This window comes from Microcaecilia unicolor, chromosome 11 (genome assembly GCF_901765095.1).
Source record: "Microcaecilia unicolor chromosome 11, aMicUni1.1, whole genome shotgun sequence".
NCBI classification, from domain to species: domain Eukaryota; kingdom Metazoa; phylum Chordata; class Amphibia; order Gymnophiona; family Siphonopidae; genus Microcaecilia; species Microcaecilia unicolor.
In genome coordinates, this window is record NC_044041.1 from 181,560,897 (window position 1) to 181,579,385 (window position 18,489).

Sequence of the window (18,489 nt, forward strand, 5' to 3'; positions counted from 1 at the left end):
GACCAAGGACGCACGCTGCCGTGTCGCCAACCACTGACGTCAGGCACACGGCTATGATGGCGGCGCGCAGGGTGCTGTGTCCCGGAGTGTGGATGCTACGGAGGCTCAGCGGAAGTAGTGGCGGTGGAGAGAGCAGTCTGTACCGGCACGTGCTGAACGGGTACAGCGAGCGTCCGTGCCTAGACATGGAACGTCTGTGCGCGGACACGGAGGCGGCGGCGCAGGACCTGGAGCGGAGGAAGCGAGGAGCGCAGCGGGAACAGCTGCACGAAATAGTGAGAGACACGCGGGGAAGGGGGAAATAGAGGACAATAGTGGACAGAGAGTGCAGATCTCTAGGGGGAAGACAATATGAATGGAAGACTTTCTGCTACTGAAGTTGCACGCCAAAGCACTGTGGTATTTGTAGTCTTAGATTCTATCTATTGAAATCTGAGGGTATGCAGCCCCCAAAATGTTCGTTTTATATCGATTCCCAAGTTGTTTACAGGAATTTTTATTTTGTTCTGTTTTTTCTTGTTGCTTTTTTCATTATATGAGCAATATCATTAGTAGTGTATGCCATAGATGCCAACGTTTTAAAATGATTGGGGTGCCAAACACAATGCAAATTACTCCTACCTGGATGCAGTAAAATAACTTGTGCACTATTGGGGCTGTTTAGCACCTACTTGCACCCACAGAGTTGGCTTCTATGGTGCATGCTCTCGAAAAGGATGTGCCTTCCTCTTCGATATGTACACTTTTTCAGAAAGGAGTGCACGCTGATAATGACACATGGACGTGACAAGAAATGTTTCAAATGAATGCACAACCCTATGCAATCAGTGCTTGAGATGCCATTCAACAGAATAGGGTTGTCAGAAATCCAGGACTGACTTTCAAGTCGCTACAGGAAATGAGTAACCTGGCAGCTCTGTGAAAGGAGGAGGAATGTGACAAACACACGTGGTTTGAGGAGAGTGAGAGAAACTTGATAGAGAGGTGCTACAGGAATTAGTGAGACTCAAGGGTATAAGGAGCACCTGTGGTTGAAGGATCTGCTGAAAGTTAGAGCTGGCAAACAATCCAGTGTATTGTGGTACTGACAGTATTGTTTTTTTCTTTTCAAGTTGATTCTACAGTTGTACAGCAGATGGCTTGTCATTTCGCATCAGTAGGGATAGCCCTTGTAATCTGCACTACTGTTGCGCCTGCTATAATTTTTTATTGCTCTTACCAGCTGGCTAAGATCTGTTCAAACTCAACTGCCTACAGGAGGCTGCACCTTAGGGTTTCTTTTGTTTGTTTTGCTATTATTCAGAGAGTGTTGCCAGTCATTCTGCTTCTGTTTACCATACCAAAGTCTTCCATTGTATGGGCTGGCCAACCTTGTAACCTTTCCCTAAGACCTTAATGTAGCTATCTGAATGCCATTCTGTACAGGTAAACGTCTCCCTACTTTGGCCTTCTGCCATTCTGGATGAATGGACATAACAATTATAGTTAAATTAAAATGTGTACCTCTTTTCCCCACCTGCCCTTACCCCAGCACTTTTGAATCGGTTCCAAACATGCTTTAATTCTCTCCAGATAGGTTAATGCCATTTCTTCTGGTGGGTCATTGCAGGCATCCTTAATCTCTTTAACAAAGCCATTTCCTCTGAGCTTCTTCCCTCTAGCTTCATGTCATAATCATTTAACCTTTGAGATTGTGTTTTCTCTTCAGAATGCTGTCTCTTTGTAGGGAAGCCTGTCAGACATTTCAGTGTGTCTCTTATAGCCACTTTTCCCTAGTTAATACATTCTGAATTCCTTAAATGTCTCAGCTTAGGGTTGTTACCATTTCTGCACTGTCTTGTTATTCTTCCTTTGAACTGCTTTCATCCTTGTGGTGTCTTTCCAAAGCTATGGGTTTTGGGTGAAATATTTCCTTTTTCTCCGAGGACAAGCAGGCTGCTTGTTCTCACGACTGGGTGACGTCCGCGGCAGCCCCCACCAACCGGAAATAAGCTTCGCGGGACGGTCAGCACGCAGGGCACGCCCACCGCGCATGCGCGGCCGTCTTCCCGCCCGTGCGCGACCGCTCCCGCCAGTTACTTTTTTTCCGCGACTGAGAGAGTTGTGTTTTCCCCTCTCTCTCGTTTCAGCCGCCGGATTTTTTCGACCGCGTTTACGCGGATCGTCGCTTTTGGCCTGTTCGGCCTCTTCTTCTTCTTCTTTCTCTTTTATTAAAAAAAAAAAAAAAGGAATTTTGCGCGTGTGGAGCACGCGCTCCTTCTTTTCCCTCGCTTTCTAGCGGGGACGCCTCGTTGCGGCCTAGTGGCCGCTCGGTCGGTTACAATTTTCGTGGTGTGATTTTAGCCACCATTGCCGACTTTGACTTCGCCGACGTGATTTTTCCGTCGATGTCCTCGAAGGTCCCGAGTGGATTTAAAAAGTGTGGTCGCTGCGGCCGGCCGATCTCGCAGACCGACACCCACGCTTGGTGCCTCCAGTGCCTCGGGCCGGAGCACAATCTCAAGTCGTGCGTTTTGTGTCTCGGTCTCCGGAAACGGACTCAGGTTGCGAGGCAAGTTCTGCGGGACCGTCTTTTTGGAACTTGCGCCGGCCCCTCGACGTCGACCTCGACGGCATCGGTATCGAAGACCGGTTCTTCGGTACCGGTATCGATGCCCGAGACATCGGCACCGATGGCAGCGACCCCAGGAGAACAGGTCCCGTCGGCCCGCCGGTCCGCCGGCGAGAGTGGGGTAGAGAGACCGCGTGGGCAGTCGGCCCCGGTCACTCCCTCAACTCGTGAGCCACGGGACCGAACCCTGTCGGACCCGGTACCCCGAGACCGAGGGGGATCGACCTCCTCCTCCTCCATGCCCTCCGGCACCGGTGACGTGCACCGGAAAAAAGACAAGAAGCGCCGTCACCGGGAGCCCTCGGTGCACCCTGAAGAGGAGTCGACGCCGAAGCGTCATCGCAGAGAGGAGAGATCTCCGTCGGTGGTGGAGGTACCGACGCGTCGGGGTTCCGGCACCTCGGTGCCGTCTCCTGGCCCCCAGCAGCTTCCGGCACCGACACCCTTACCGGCCCCACCGCCTTTCCCGGCAGCGGGCCTGGACGAGTGCCTCAGAGCCATCCTTCCGGGGATCCTGGAAGGGCTGATGCGCCAGGCTGTGCCGGCGCCGGGGGTGCTTGCGCCCTCGGCGCCGATGACTGTGGCGCCGGCGAGCTCTAGCCCGGCGCCGGGGCAGTCGACACCGCCGCCGCTTGCGGTGCCGGTCTCGACAGCCACGCAGGTGGAGTCCCCGTCGACGTCGATGGAGGGAGCTCCGTCCCCGCCGGCGCGGGAGTCCACCGCTCGACGACACCGAGACCTCGGTGCCTCGACGTCGAGCCGGGCCCGGTACCGGACTCAGCTACATGAGCTAATGTCCGATACCGAGGACGAGGACTCGTGGGGGGAAGAGGAGGACCCGAGATATTTCTCCTCCGAGGAGTCTACGGGCCTTCCCTCGGACCCCACGCCGTCACCGGAGAGGAAGCTCTCACCTCCTGAGAGTCTCTCCTTTGCCTCCTTTGTGCGGGATATGTCTATAAGCATTCCCTTTCCCGTGGTCTCTGTGGAAGAGCCGAGGGCCGAGATGCTCGAGGTCCTCGACTATCCATCACCACCTAGAGAGTCCTCCACGGTACCGCTGCACAATGTCCTGAAGGAGACGCTGCTCCGGAACTGGGTGCGACCACTAACTAATCCCACCATTCCCAAGAAAGCAGAGTCCCAGTACAGGATCCACTCTGACCCAGAGCTCATGCGGCCCCAGTTGCCCCATGACTCAGCGGTCGTGGATTCTGCTCTCAAGAGGGCACGGAGTTCGAGGGATACCGCCTCGGCGCCCCCGGGGCGGGAGTCTCGCACTCTGGACTCATTTGGGAGGAAGGCCTACCAATCCTCCATGCTCGTGACCCGCATCCAATCTTACCTGCTCTATATGAGCATCCACATGCGGACCAATGTGCAACAGCTGGCGGACCTGGTCGATAAGCTCCCGCCGGAGCAGTCCAGGCCTTATCAGGAGGTGGTCAGGCAGCTGAAGGCGTGCAGAAAGTTCCTGTCCAGGGGGATTTTTGACACCTGTGACGTGGCATCTCGTGCTGCGGCCCAAGGTATAGTGATGCGCAGGCTCTCATGGCTGCGTGCCTCTGACCTGGACAACCGCACCCAGCAGAGACTGGCTGACGTCCCTTGCCGGGGGGATAACATTTTCGGTGAGAAGGTCGAGCAGATGGTGGACCAACTGCATCAGCGGGAAACCGCTCTCGACAAGCTCTCCCACCGGGCGCCTTCAGCACCCGCCCCCACGGCTGGGCGTTTTTCCCGGGCACGGCAGGCTGCACCCTATTCTTTTGCAAAGCGTAGGTACAACCAGCCGGCCCGAAGGCCTCGTCAGGCACAGGGACAGCCCCAGCGCGCTCGTTCTCGTCAACAGCGTGCGCCTAAGCAGCCCCCTGCGCCTCCACAGCAAAAGCCGGGGACGGGCTTTTGACTGGATCCACGGGAACATAGCCGCCCTACAAGTGCCCGTACCGGACGATCTGCCGGTCGGAGGGAGGTTAAAATTTTTTCACCAAAGGTGGCCTCTCATAACCTCCGACCAGTGGGTTCTCCACATAGTGCGGTGCGGATACGCCCTGAATTTGGCCTCCCTGCCTCCAAATTGTCCTCCGGGAGCTCAGTCTTTCAGCTCCCATCACAAGCAGGTACTTGCAGAGGAACTCTCCGCCCTTCTCAGCGCCAATGCGGTCGAGCCCGTACCACCCGGGCAGGAAGGGCAGGGATTCTATTCCAGGTACTTCCTTGTGGAAAAGAAAACAGGGGGGATGCGTCCCATCCTAGACCTGAGAGGCCTGAACAAATTCCTGGTCAAAGAAAAGTTCAGGATGCTTTCCTTGGGCACCCTTCTGCCAATGATTCAGAAAAACGATTGGCTATGTTCCCTGGATTTAAAGGACGCATATACTCACATACCGATACTGCCAGCTCACAGACAGTATCTCAGATTCCGTCTGGGCGCACGCCACTTTCAGTATTGTGTGCTGCCCTTTGGGCTCGCCTCTGCCCCACGAGTGTTTACCAAGTGCCTCGTGGCGGTAGCGGCCTATCTACGCAAGCTGGGAGTGCACGTGTTCCCATATCTCGACGATTGGCTGGTCAAGAACACCTCGGAGGCAGGAGCCCTCCGGTCCATGCAGTGCACTATCCAACTTCTGGAGCTGCTGGGGTTTGTGATAAATTACCCAAAGTCCCATCTCCAGCCAACTCAGTCTCTGGAATTCATAGGAGCGCTGCTGAATTCCCAGACAGCTCAGGCCTACCTTCCCGAAGCGAGGGCCACCAATCTCTTGACCCTGGCTTCGCAGACCAGAGCGTCTCAGCAGATCACAGCTCGGCAGATGTTGAGACTTCTGGGTCATATGGCCTCCACAGTTCATGTGACTCCCATGGCTCGTCTTCACATGAGATCTGCTCAATGGACCCTAGCTTCCCAGTGGTTCCAGGCCACCGGGAATCTAGAAGATGTCATCCGCCTCTCCACCAGTTGCCGCACTTCACTGCTCTGGTGGACCATCCGGACCAATTTGACCCTGGGACGCCCATTCCAAATTCCGCAGCCCACGAAAGTGCTGACGACGGATGCATCTCGCCTGGGGTGGGGAGCCCATGTCGATGGGCTCCACACTCAGGGTCTGTGGTCCCTCCAGGAAAAGGATCTGCAGATCAACCTCCTGGAGCTCCGAGCGATCTGGAACGCACTGAAGGCTTTCAGAGATCGGCTGTCCTGTCAAATTATCCAAATTCGGACAGACAATCAGGTTGCAATGTATTACGTCAACAAGCAGGGGGGCACCGGATCTCGCCCCCTGTGCCAGGAGGCCGTCGGGATGTGGCGTTGGGCGTGTCGGTTCGGCATGCTCCTCCAAGCCACGTACCTGGCAGGCGTAAACAACAGTCTGGCCGACAGACTGAGCAGAGTCATGCAACCGCACGAGTGGTCGCTCCATGCCAGAGTGGTACGCAAGATCTTCCGAGCGTGGGGCACCCCCTCGGTGGACCTTTTCGCCTCTCAGACCAACCACAAGCTGCCTCTGTTCTGTTCCAGACTTCAGGCACACGGCAGGCTAGCGTCGGATGCCTTTCTCCTCCATTGGGGGACCGGCCTCCTGTATGCTTATCCTCCCATACCTTTGGTGGGGAAGACCTTACTGAAGCTCAAGCAAGACCGCGGCACCATGATTCTGATCGCGCCCTTTTGGCCCCGTCAGATCTGGTTCCCTCTTCTTCTGGAGTTGTCCTCCGAAGAACCGTGGAGATTGGAGTGTTTTCCGACTCTCATTTCGCAGAACGACGGAGCGTTGCTGCACCCCAACCTTCAGTCTCTGGCTCTCACGGCCTGGATGTTGAGGGCGTAGACTTCACTGCGTTGGGTCTGTCTGAGGGTGTCTCCCGGGTCTTGCTTGCCTCTAGGAAGGATTCCACTAAAAAGAGTTACTTTTTCAAGTGGAGGAGGTTTGTCGTGTGGTGTGAGAGCATGGCCCTAGAACCTCGTTCTTGCCCTGCACAGAACCTGCTTGAATACCTTCTGCACTTATCAGAGTCTGGCCTCAAGACCAACTCAGTAAGGAATCACCTTAGTGCGATTAGTGCTTACCATTATCGTGTGGAAGGAAAAGCCATCTCTGGAGAGCCTTTAGTCGTTCGATTCATGAGAGGCTTGCTTTTGTCAAAGCCCCCTATCAAGCCTCCTGCTGTGTCATGGGATCTCAACGTCGTCCTCACCCAGCTGATGAAACCTCCTTTTGAGCCACTGAATACCTGCCATTTGAAGTACTTGACCTGGAAGGTCATTTTCTTGGTGGCAGTTACTTCAGCTCGTAGGGTCAGTGAGCTTCAAGCCCTAGTAGCTCATGCTCCATATACCAAATTTCATCACAACAGAGTAGTGCTCCGCACCCACCCAAAGTTCCTGCCGAAGGTGGTGTCGGAGTTCCATCTTAACCAGTCAATTGTCTTGCCAACATTCTTCCCCAGGCCGCATACCCGCCCTGCTGAACGTCAGTTGCACACATTGGACTGCAAGAGAGCATTGGCCTTCTACTTGGAGCGGACACAGCCCAACAGACAGTCCGCCCAATTGTTTGTTTCTTTCGACCCTAACAGGCTAGGGGTCGCTGTCGGGAAACGCACCATCTCTAATTGGCTAGCAGATTGCATTTCCTTCACTTACGCCCAGGCTGGGCTGACTCTTGAGGGTCATGTCACGGCTCATAGTGTCAGAGCCATGGCAGCGTCAGTGGCCCACTTGAAGTCAGCCACTATTGAAGAGATCTGCAAGGCTGCGACGTGGTCATCTGTCCACACATTCACATCTCATTACTGCCTCCAGCAGGATACCCGACGCGACAGTCGGTTCGGGCAGTCGGTGCTGCAGAATCTGTTTGGGGTGTAAATCCAACTCCACCCTCCAGGACCCGAATTTATTCTGGTCAGGCTGCACTCTCAGTTAGTTGTTCTTCGTAGGTCAATTTCTGTTATACCCTCGCCGTTGCGAGGTTCAATTGACCTGGGTTCTTGTTTTGAGTGAGCCTGAGAGCTAGGGATACCCCAGTCGTGAGAACAAGCAGCCTGCTTGTCCTCGGAGAAAGGGTATGATACATACCTGTAGCAGTTGTTCTCCGAGGACAGCAGGCTGATTGTTCTCACCTTCCCTCCCTCCTCCCCTTTGGAGTTGTGTGTTTCATATTTTTTGCTAGTCATTCAACTGGCGGGAGCGGTCGCGCACGGGCGGGAAGACGGCCGCGCATGCGCGGTGGGCGTGCCCTGCGTGCTGACCGTCCCGCGAAGCTTATTTCCGGTTGGTGGGGGCTGCCGCGGACGTCACCCAGTCGTGAGAACAATCAGCCTGCTGTCCTCGGAGAACAACTGCTACAGGTATGTATCATACCCTTATCCCGCTAATGGTGTCTATCCTTGTCCCCCTGAGTCTATATACTGGTAACCGGTGAAGTGTTTGTCCCAGTCCCCTCTATTTGAACATTTGCAGCCCAGCATTTAGAGCCACTTATACAGTCCGTATCGAGTACCACATTTAGTTTATTCAGTGTTCTGCTTCATCTAACATAGCATAAATAACTAAATCCAAAATGATTTGTGCAGGAAGATGGGAGGGGTGACTGGAGAGAGACAGAACATAACAGGGAAAGAGACAAAGAAAGTGAAGCTAAAGAAACTGCAAATCAATAGTGTGCCTGGAGAGGTATTGCTACAGAGTAGACCTTGTTTGGTTACCAGACAGACCCTGCTATAAATCACTTCCCCACATCTTTAATCACACTGTAAGGAACCCCTGGAGTAGAAGCATTGAGCTGTGAAATGGAAAATGAGTTCTTAGACAGAGACCCAGTTGAGTGGAGGAGTAACCTAATGGTTAGCGCAGTGGTCTGAGAACCAGGGGAACTGGGTTCAATTCCTACTGCAGCTCCTTGTGAATCTGGGCAAGTCACTTAACCCTCCATTGCCCCAGGTACAAAATAAGTATAAGTACCTATATATAATATGTAAACTGCTTTGATTGTAACCACAGAAAGGCAGTATTTCCAATCCCATCCCGTTTCCCTTTCTTGGATTAGGAGGGAAAGCTGAGAAAACCAAGACCATTGCAAAGTCTTCCTCCAGAATCTGGGTCATTTGGCAGTTATGATACCAAGACTGGGTTTCCATTTTCAGTGACGTGGGATGCTTGGCTTATGGGAATCTCTCAGCCAATATAACCAGGACTGAAAATTTCAGCCTAATGGATAGACAATTTAGGAGGGAAATTATAAGTAAAAAAAAACTGTATGGAAGTACTTACTCGTCCCTCAGAGACATACTAGAACATAGTAACATAGTCCTGCTGTATAACATTAAATGAGATTTTGTCCATGCTGAGGATAAAACAACCCCCCCCCCCCTCAATATTCAGCACCACGGACAGATCTAGTTCCCAATATTTAGTTCCAGTCCCTGTCCTGCTACTGGCATTGAACATCCAGGGCCCTCGGTTACTCCCTTAAGTTTTCTGGTATCACTGATATTCAGTATGTTTCCCTTGTAATTAACCAGACATATTTAGGACAGCAGTTTATTTGGTCCTGTATGCCCAGTTAGTTGTCCAGGCACTACCACTGAATATTGATAGTGCCCAAATAAGTTCCCAGTGTGCCCACAGACCATCCTAGCACTAGCCAAATAGTACTGCAGCAGTCTCCAGGGATTTTCCGTGGCAACTATCTGGTTATTTGCTGTCACAAATCCAGGGATCCTCTGGACAGTGCAATTTTATGAGGGCAGGAGCCTCTCCTGTCCAGTTAAATTGGTTTTAGTATCGGACCCTTAGTTTTCAGAAACTGAAGGCTTGTGGCACAGTGAGCTTGTTCTGTGCCTCCCCTTGCAGAGGGAAGTGACCAGCAGGTGGTGCTGCTTACCAACATTTTCCTGGAATGATTTAGTATGAGCTTTGCACACAAGTGTCTCATGCTGTTAACTGTGAAATTAAACCTTTATTTCAGTTTAATTGATGTTGACTACTTTATCCTGTTAATGCTGCTTTTCCATTTATTATTTTCCTCTTGCCTTTCCTGATCAGTCTTCATAATCTCCACTTCTTGGAGCTGCAGGAAGTTAGGTGACTCCGAGACATAGTCCTTAGAGCTTTATAGTCACAGACCCTTCCAACTTTTAAGATTAGGTAGCTGGTGTGAAGCTGCATTTCTGTGGTTCAGAGCAGCTGCTTCATCAGTTTTACTTAGAGTATCTGGAGATAGGTAAAATGTCTCCCTCCTTATCATCCATTTACTTCTCTCTATTCCAACAGATGTCTATCTGGAAACAGATGGTGAGGGTGCAAGAAGACATCTGCAAGCTTGAAAATGAAAAAAAGAAGATTTCTGAACAAGTGAAAAATTTTGTAGTGAGTTTGAAAGAGATGGAGATCTTTAAGGGGAAAGACCTTGTGAAGTCCACTGTAACACATGTGAATTAATTGTATGCTGTACTGACTTGACTTTGGTTAATATTGTACAGGGTTTAAGATTTTAACAACAATAAATGCCTATACAGTTATTTATATTTTCAAACTGGGGCATCCACATGCTCCCCATTCTACAAACACATGCATCTCTGCTCCTGGTGCAACACAAATGCGGGAAGCAGGGTAGAGAAACCTTTTGTATACCATCCTCAATGGGGCTCATTTTCAAAGCACTTAGACTTACAAAGGTTACTATCCAGCTTATTTTCAAAAGAGAAAGACGCCCATATTTCAACCCAAATCGGGAGATGGGCGTCTTTCTCCATTGGGCGCCCAAATCGGTATAATCGAAAGCCGATTTTGGGCGTCTCCAACTGCAATCTGTCGCGGGAACGGACAAAGTTGACGGGGGCGTGTCGGAGGCATGGTGAAGGCGGGACTGGGGTGTGATTATCGGCTGAGGAGAGATGGGCGCACTCGGCCGATAATGGAAAAAAGAAGGGCGCCAGAAGCGAGAATTTGGGTCACTTTTTCTGGACCCTTTTTTTTTCACGAACGTCCACAAAAAGTGCCCCAACTGCCCAGATGACCACCAGAGGGAATCAGGGATGACCTCCCCTGGCTCCCCCAGTGATCACTAACCCCCTCCCACCCAAAAAAAAAGAACTTTAAAAACTTTTTTTTCCCAGCCTTTATGTCAGCCTCAGATGTCATACCCAGCTCCATCACAGCAGTATGCAGGTCCCTGGAGCAATTGTAAGTGGGTGCAGTGGACTTCAACCAGGTGGACCCAGGCCCATTCCCCCCCCCCCCCCCCCCCCACCTGTTACACTTGTGCTGGTAAATGGGAGCGCTCCAAACTGTACCCACATCCAAGTGCCCCCCTTCAGCCATAAGTGCTATGGTAATGGTGTAGAGTTGTGGGTTTGGGGGGGGGGGGGATTTGGGGGGCTCAGCACCCAAGGGAAGGGAGCTATGGACTTGGGAGGTATTTTACCCCTAGGGTGCCCGGTTGGTGTCCTGGCATGTGAGGGGGACCAGTGCACTACAAATCCTGGCCCCTCCCACAACCAAATGCCTTGGATTTGTTCCTTTTCAGCTGGGCGCCTTCGGTTTCCATTGTAGCTGAAAAACGATACCGCCCAGCTCAAATCCGCACAAATCTGATGCATTTGACCGGCACAAACCGTATTATCGAAAGAAAAGATGGACGCCCATCTTTTTTGAAAATATGGTCCATCCTGCCCCTTCACATACCCGTTCTCGGAGATAGACGCCCATGGAGATGGGCGTTCGATTATGCCCCTCCACGTAACATTGTAAGTCTAAGTGCTTTGAAAATACACCTGTGTTATCTTTGTAAGTCTAAGTGCTTTGAAAATACATTTGTTAAGCAGCTGAGGCTGTTTGTTAGCTTTTGAGAACCACAGGAGAAGGTGGTGGGTGGTCTTGGAATCTATCCAGGACTTCCCATTTTTCCCAACATGAAATGCTTATTTCACAGTTTCCATCCTCTTCAGAAAAATAATTCTGTTTTCCTGCTTTTTCCCTCAGATAACTTATGACAAGAACGATGTGAAAACGGTAAGAAAATCTGCCTTTCACCTGCAAAACAATTGTTAAAGTATACATGGAAAAATGTTTGGGTCAATATTTAAACCTTGCAGCCAGTTTTTTAAAATGCCAACTGCAATGTTTAAAAAATACATATTTAACTATTTAAAAACAATTATTCTTTGAACCCAAGCAGTTATGGTTTATTATTAAATTATTTAAAATATTTATATTCTGCTTATTCCACAGTTTACGACAGATCACAATTGTAAACATACATAATTGTTTATGTTTATTACGGCTTGATATACCATCTTTCAAATTAAAATCAAAGGGGTTTACGATAAAAGTGATAAAATAATAACAGAAACAGGAAAAGAAATTTTAGATAGGATTGTCAAAGCAGAAAGTGTAAGTCAGGGGTTGCTGCTTCTGAGCAGGGAATGCAGGTGACCACTATCTGCTGTGCTAAGACCCCGCCAGAGAGGCAAAGGAGAAAATGTGGGCTTGCGGGGATGAATGGAATTTGAGATAAGATTGTTCAGATCGGATGTGGGTGGGGGAAGAATTCCAGAGATGAGGGGCAGTGCAGAAGAATTTGAAGTGACGCATCGATTCAAAGCAAGAGCAAAAGACTGAGGGAACAACAAGACATAGTGTAAAACTGTGTGTTAAGGTTGGGATCTTGTATTGAATATAAAATGAAATGGGAAGCCATTGGTGCCTTGCAGGATCCCATTTTATGCACCGAGACCCTGTGCTAAAATAGCATAACTTGTGGTAAAATAACCCATCTTAACGGTAGTCCTTTTTGATAAATTTCCACCTTGGTCACTATGTTCAAACAAATCCGCAACCGAGTGGAGAACTCGAACCACGGGAGAAAACAGGTATAGGAGAAAGCAGGATGTTTGACCATGGAACACCAAAAACTGGATAGATTGATCTTAAAAACACTTGTTTATTGATGAAAAAAGACTTGACACAAACGTTGTGTTTCGGCCGTTAGGCCTGCATCAGGAGTCTCGGTCGACGGAGAACAGCTGATACAAACGTTTAAATATAGTAGGTCTACTGCTCAGTCACCGCTTCATGCTGGCATTCCAATTGTCTACGAGCAAGTTTCTTCGTAAAGGTCTTTTTAAAGACCCACCTTGTAGATCAACACACCACGTGTCTTTCAACGTTTGCAACAGACCTACTATATGGATCACCGTACCATGTACATTTAAACGTTTGTATCAGCTGTTCTCCGTCGACCGAGACTCCAGATGCAGGCCTAACAGCCGAAACACAACGTTTGTGTCGAGTCTTTTTTCATCAATAAACAAGTGTTTTTAAGATCAATCTATCCAGTTTTTGGTGTTCCGTGGTCAAACATCCCATAACCGCCTTGGTCACTAGTCCAGAAACTTAATATGGAAAATCTATAGTATGTAACTGCAAGGTAGCTCCTTGTGACTCTGAGCAAGTCACTTAACCCTCCATTGCCCCAGGTACAAATAAGTACCTGTATACAATATGTAAGCCGCATTGAGCCTGCCATGAGTGGGAAAGCGCGGGGTACAAATGTAACAAAAAAAAAATGTTGACACACCAATATTCTTACATGTGTAATTGCCGATATAGAACTCAGAGTGCACAGCATCCTAGTGCTTAAATTTCTGCGGCCGTTTCAGAATTACCCCCATAGTGCTGCTGAAAATTCACAAATGGGGCCACTTATAGGGGCCGCCTCTAAACTTATAAATGATTTTAAATATTGGCTCAATTGTATTTCATTCAAAGACAAAATATTTGAGGGGAAAAAGAGAGAGAGAGCAGTCCTAGAATGTATTTCTTTGTGGATAGAATTCAAGACAGTCTGGGATGAGCACAGAGGATCGCTAGAGGTGAGGAAGTGAAGGGGGTGTATGAGGATCAGTTGAGGCCTTTGGCTTTCTTCCAGGAGTAAAATGAAATAACTGGATGGGGTTAATGGTTCTCTTCTGGTCTCATATTCTATGACAGTCGTGGAAACAGTGGCAAGAGGCTGACATGCTAAAAACAACTGTTCTTTCACCATCCCTAGGGTAGTAGCAGGGGAGGTAGTAGTAGTAATGCAGATCATGAGGTGCCCTGGTGGGTACCTGTTACAGTTCCTCATAAAATAGGGTTGTTGCCAGCAGGTGGTTGTTGGCTGAGTATTACCCAACAAGGTCCAATCCCATCCCGTTTCCCTTTCTTGGATTAGGAGGGAAAGCTCGGAAAGCCAAGACCATTGCAAAGTCTATCTCCAGAAACTGGGTCATTTGGCAGTTGTGATACCAAAACTGGGTTTCCATTTTCAGTGACATGGGATGCTTGGCTTGTGGGAATCTCTCAGCCAATATAACCAGGACTGAAAATTTCAACCTTGTGGATAGACAACTTAGGAGGAAAATTGTAAGTGAAAAAGTGTATGGAAATATCATCCCCCTGGGAGGTGGGATGATAAAGGGATTTTGGATTTAGCTCACACCTTTTTCAGTTGTAGGTCAAGGCAAGTTGCATTCAGGCACGGTAGGTATTTCTTCATGGAGAGGCTAATGGATGTATAGTATGGTTCGAGTAATAGTCTTAACAGATTTTGCTAACTGTTCGGATCGATTGTTCTCAACCTAATCCTCGGGGCACACCCAACCACAATGAATATGCATGAGAGAGATTTGCATTATTATTATTATTTATTGTATTTGTATCCCACATTTTCCCACCTATTTGCAGGCTCAATGTGGCTTACAAAGTCCTGTTATGGCATTGTCATTACAGGACATCAGATACAATAAGTGATGCACAAAGATTGGATAAGGGGGGGAAAGAAAAGAGTTAGGTGGATCAGGATAGGTGGGTAAATATAGAAGGTAGACTTTCTTAACTCGGTTGGGTTGTCGATGTAGTTTAGTAAGGCTATAGGTTTTCTTTGTAGGCCTTGTTGAAGAGATAAGTCTTCAGAGATTTACGGAAGTTGGTTATTTCGTCAATAGTTTTCCAATCAGTAGGTAATACATTCCACAGCTGCGTGGTCATGTAGGAGAAGGTAGTGGCATGTATCAGCTTGTACTTTAGTCCTTTACAGCTGGGGAAGTGCAGATTGAGAAATTTGCAGGATAATCTTTTGGTGTTTCTTTAAATGCAAGCCTATCTCATGCATATTCATTGTGGATATCCTGAAGACCCAACTGGCTGGGGAATGGGGTTAGATTTAGTATGGGATTTGCTGTGCATATCTACCTAGAATGACTGAAGCATGAAAGCACCTGACTTGGGTAAACCGAGAGTTTACAAGTGGTCAGACTTCCTTTCCGGCAATTGGAATAGATCCTTGCAGGGTGATACATCTGGGTAGACTTTATAGGCTAATCAGTCTGTCCACCACCCAGTGGCGTACCTAGGGTAGTTGACACCCGGGGCCGGTCATTTTTTAACACCCCCCGCAAATCCAGTACTAGGCATACCGAGAATACAAAACATCAGGACCTATAGAGCGATTCTACCATACCATAAGCAGTCATTTCTACGAGTCACACAAGGAAAAGGAAAGCATCTTAAACACTACAGTGAGCACTAGAACATCAATTCACCTATTGTAAAACGAAACCAGACAGAATAGTACAGATCGTAGATCCTGCACAGTCAATGCCAACTGAAAGCCATGTCTTTTTCACAAACACAGATACACCCTAATCCACTATAGAATAAGTAGTAATATTTAAACTTTCTATTTAGACAAAAATTAAACTGAACCCCCAATGCCAGACTCTGCATACAATGCAACACCACAGAAACAGAAAATGTCCCCTAGTACTGTGCAAAATATAAAGACAGCAGATGTAAATTTGAAAAAACTAACAAATACCAATCACCACTTTACAAATTAACAAATAGAAATAAAACAAATAATATCATTTTATTGGACTAATACATTTAGCTTTCAGAGACCAAAATCTCCTTCCTCAGGTCAATACAGTATAGTGCTGTTACATTATCCTATCCTGACCTGAGGAAGGGGGTTTTGTTCTCTGAAAGTTAAGTCAAAATGTATTAAAATTAGTCCAATAAAAAGATGACCTTATTTACATGTTCTACTTATAAACATTTATTAACACAGCTACAATACTATATCCTAAAGCAAAATAATTAAAATATATATTTACAGTTTGTTGTCTCTGGTTTCTGCTTTCCTCATCTTCTTTTCACTGTCTTCCTTCCATCCAGCATGTCTTCGCTCACTCTCTGCCATCCAGTGTCTGCCGTCTCTAATGTCCCTTCCATCCAGTGTCTGCCCTCTCTCTCTGCCCCTTCCATCCACTGTCTGCCCCAGTCTGCCATCTCTCTCTCCCTTCCATCCACATCTGCCTATCTCTGCCCCTTCCATCCACCATCTGCCCTAGTCTGCCATCTCTCTCTCTCCCTTCCATCCACATCTGCCCTCTATCTCTGCCCCTTCCATCCACCATTTACCCCAGTCTGCCCTCTTTCTCTCTCCCCCTTCCACCCACCATCTGCCCTTTCTCTCTGCCCCTTCACCCTCCCTCTCCCATCCATCCAAGGTCTGCCCTCCTTCACGCTCCCCACTTCCATCCAGGGTCTGTCCCCTCTCTCTCTGCCCCCTCTTTTCAGCCCCCGTATTCCACCTGCCCCTAGTTCCAGCCCCAGCCCACATCTCCCACCTGCCCCCCTTTTCAGCCCCACTATCCCACCAGTCCCCAGCCCTTTTCTCCCATCAGTCCCGAGCTTCAGCCCCAGCCAGTTCTCCCTGTCCCCTTTAAAGCCCCCAGTTTCAGCCCCTGACCCGTTTCAGCCCCCAGTTCCAGTACTAGCCCCCTTATCCCACATACCCTCCTTTTCAGCCCCCAGTTCCAGCCCCCTTCATCCACCACATGCCTTGCATCCCCCCTTTTCAGCCCCAGACCCATTCTCCCACCTGCCCCAGGCAAGGACCCATTTTCCCTCCTGCCCCCTTGTCAGACCCCCAGACCCCTTCTCCCATCTGAGCACTCCCCTCCCCAATCCCCTTCTCCCCTCTGAGCACCCTCACCCTCCCCAATCCCTTCTCCCCTCTGAGCTCCCCAATCCCCTTCTCCCCTATGAGCACCCTCCCCAATCCCCTTCTCCCCTATGAGCACCCCACCCTCTCCAATCCCCTTCTCCCCTATGAGCATCCTCCCCAATCCCCTTCTCCCCTATGGTATGAGCACCCCCACCCTCTTCAATCCCCTTCTCCCCTCTGAGCACCCTCCCCAATCCCCTTCTCCCCTATGAGCACCCCCACCCTCCCCAATCCCCTTCTCCCCTATGACCACCCTCCCCAATCCCCTTCTTCCCTCTGAGCACCCTCACCAATCCCCTTCTCCCCTATGAGCACCCCCACCCTCTCTAATCCCCTTCTCCCCTATGACCACCCTCCCCAATCCCCTTCTTCCCTCTGAGCACCCTCACCAATCCCCTTCTCCCCTCTGAGCCCCCCCCTCCGTCGAGAGGCCTGAGCCCTGAGCCCTCTTCACCCTAAAGCCACCACCCTGCTTTTTTTTTTTTCTTAATCCGTGCAGCGATGCAGGCAGCGCCTCGCGTCTGCCCTGCATGAACTGAAAAGAGGAAATCGCTTTGCTGATGTCGGGCCTTCCCTCGCTTGTTGTCCCGCCCTCGAGGAAATAGGAAGTTACCTCAAAAGAGGGCGGGACAACAAGCGAGGGAAGGCCCGACGTCAGCAAAGCGATTTCCTCTTTTCAGTTCATGCAGGGCAGACGCGAGGCGCTGCCTGCATCGGCGATCGCTGCATGGATTAAAAAAAACTGTCGGCTCTCGCGGAGCACCCCCCACCCGCTGACACCCGGGGCGGACCGCCCCCACCGCCCCCCCCCTTGGTAAGCCACTGCCACCACCATCTGCTGTGTTAGTAGGCGAGTATGATAATGGGGCCTATACATGTTTGTGATGTAGCTGCCTGATGTCCCTGTTGCAGGACCCCAGCTTTCTGGCCCTTCGCGGTCGAGGAAAAGAGATACGTGTGCAGCTGAATAGTCTGTATCAGGAGGAGGAACAACTGGATGAGAAATACTATTCCAAGGCCTTGAATCTTCCCAACAGGACTCATCCTGATGTGGTAAGAAAGGTTGGCTACCCTGTAAGAGGATCCAGTCTGATACGATAAAGGGAGACAGCACAGAGAGCTATCATATAAGAGGACCCAGCCTGATGTGCTGAGGCAAAGGAGACTTCATGCAGTTCTCTCCATTAATTTCTGACCCTGGAATGAATTTTGCATTAGTGCTAGGATAGGCACTGATTATCTGGCTTTAGTAATATTCTGTAGGATGAACAGTTTATCAGTCACTCTTTGATCCTCCCTCCTCATCAGGGAAGGCCATATTTAAATGACAACTTCCCTATGAGGAAAGGCTGAAGCATCTAGGGGTCTTCAGCTTGGAGAAAAGATGGCTGAGGAGAGATATGATAGAGGTCTATAAAGTAATGAGTGGAGTGGGATGGGTAGACGTGAATTGTTTGTTTGCTTGTTCCAAAAATACTAGGACTAGGGGGGGCATGCGATGAAGCTACAAAGTAGTAAATTTAATATGAATCAGAGAAAATTTTTCTTCACTCAACGTGTAATTAAACTCTGGCGTTCGTTGCCAGAGAATGTGATAAAGGTGGTTATCTTAGCAAGGTTTAAAAAAAGGTCTGGACTGCTTCCTAAAGGAGAAGTCCATAGACCGTTATTAAATTGACTTGGGGGAAATCCACTGCTATTTCTGGGATAAGCAGCATAAAATGTATTGAACTTTTTCAGGATCTTGCCTGGTGTTTGTGACCTGGACTGGCCACTGTTGGGAACATGATGCTGGGCTTGATGGACCTTTGGTCTGTCCCA

The 18,489-nt window shown here is 49.4% G+C and overlaps 1 protein-coding gene across 1 annotated transcript in view; it reads left to right on the forward strand.

Annotated features, from left to right (window-relative positions):
- The first annotated feature begins 46 nt into the window (after nucleotides 1-46).
- The window catches only part of SARS2 (seryl-tRNA synthetase 2, mitochondrial), a 34,554-nt gene continuing 16,111 nt past the window's right edge, over nucleotides 47-18,489 (forward strand). The window contains exons 1-4 of the mRNA XM_030219736.1: nucleotides 47-275; nucleotides 9,888-9,983; nucleotides 11,598-11,627; nucleotides 17,581-17,721. Of these exons, the coding sequence (XP_030075596.1) occupies nucleotides 54-275; nucleotides 9,888-9,983; nucleotides 11,598-11,627; nucleotides 17,581-17,721 (489 nt within the window). The 5' untranslated portion in view covers nucleotides 47-53. The remainder of the gene's footprint in view (nucleotides 276-9,887; nucleotides 9,984-11,597; nucleotides 11,628-17,580; nucleotides 17,722-18,489) is intronic.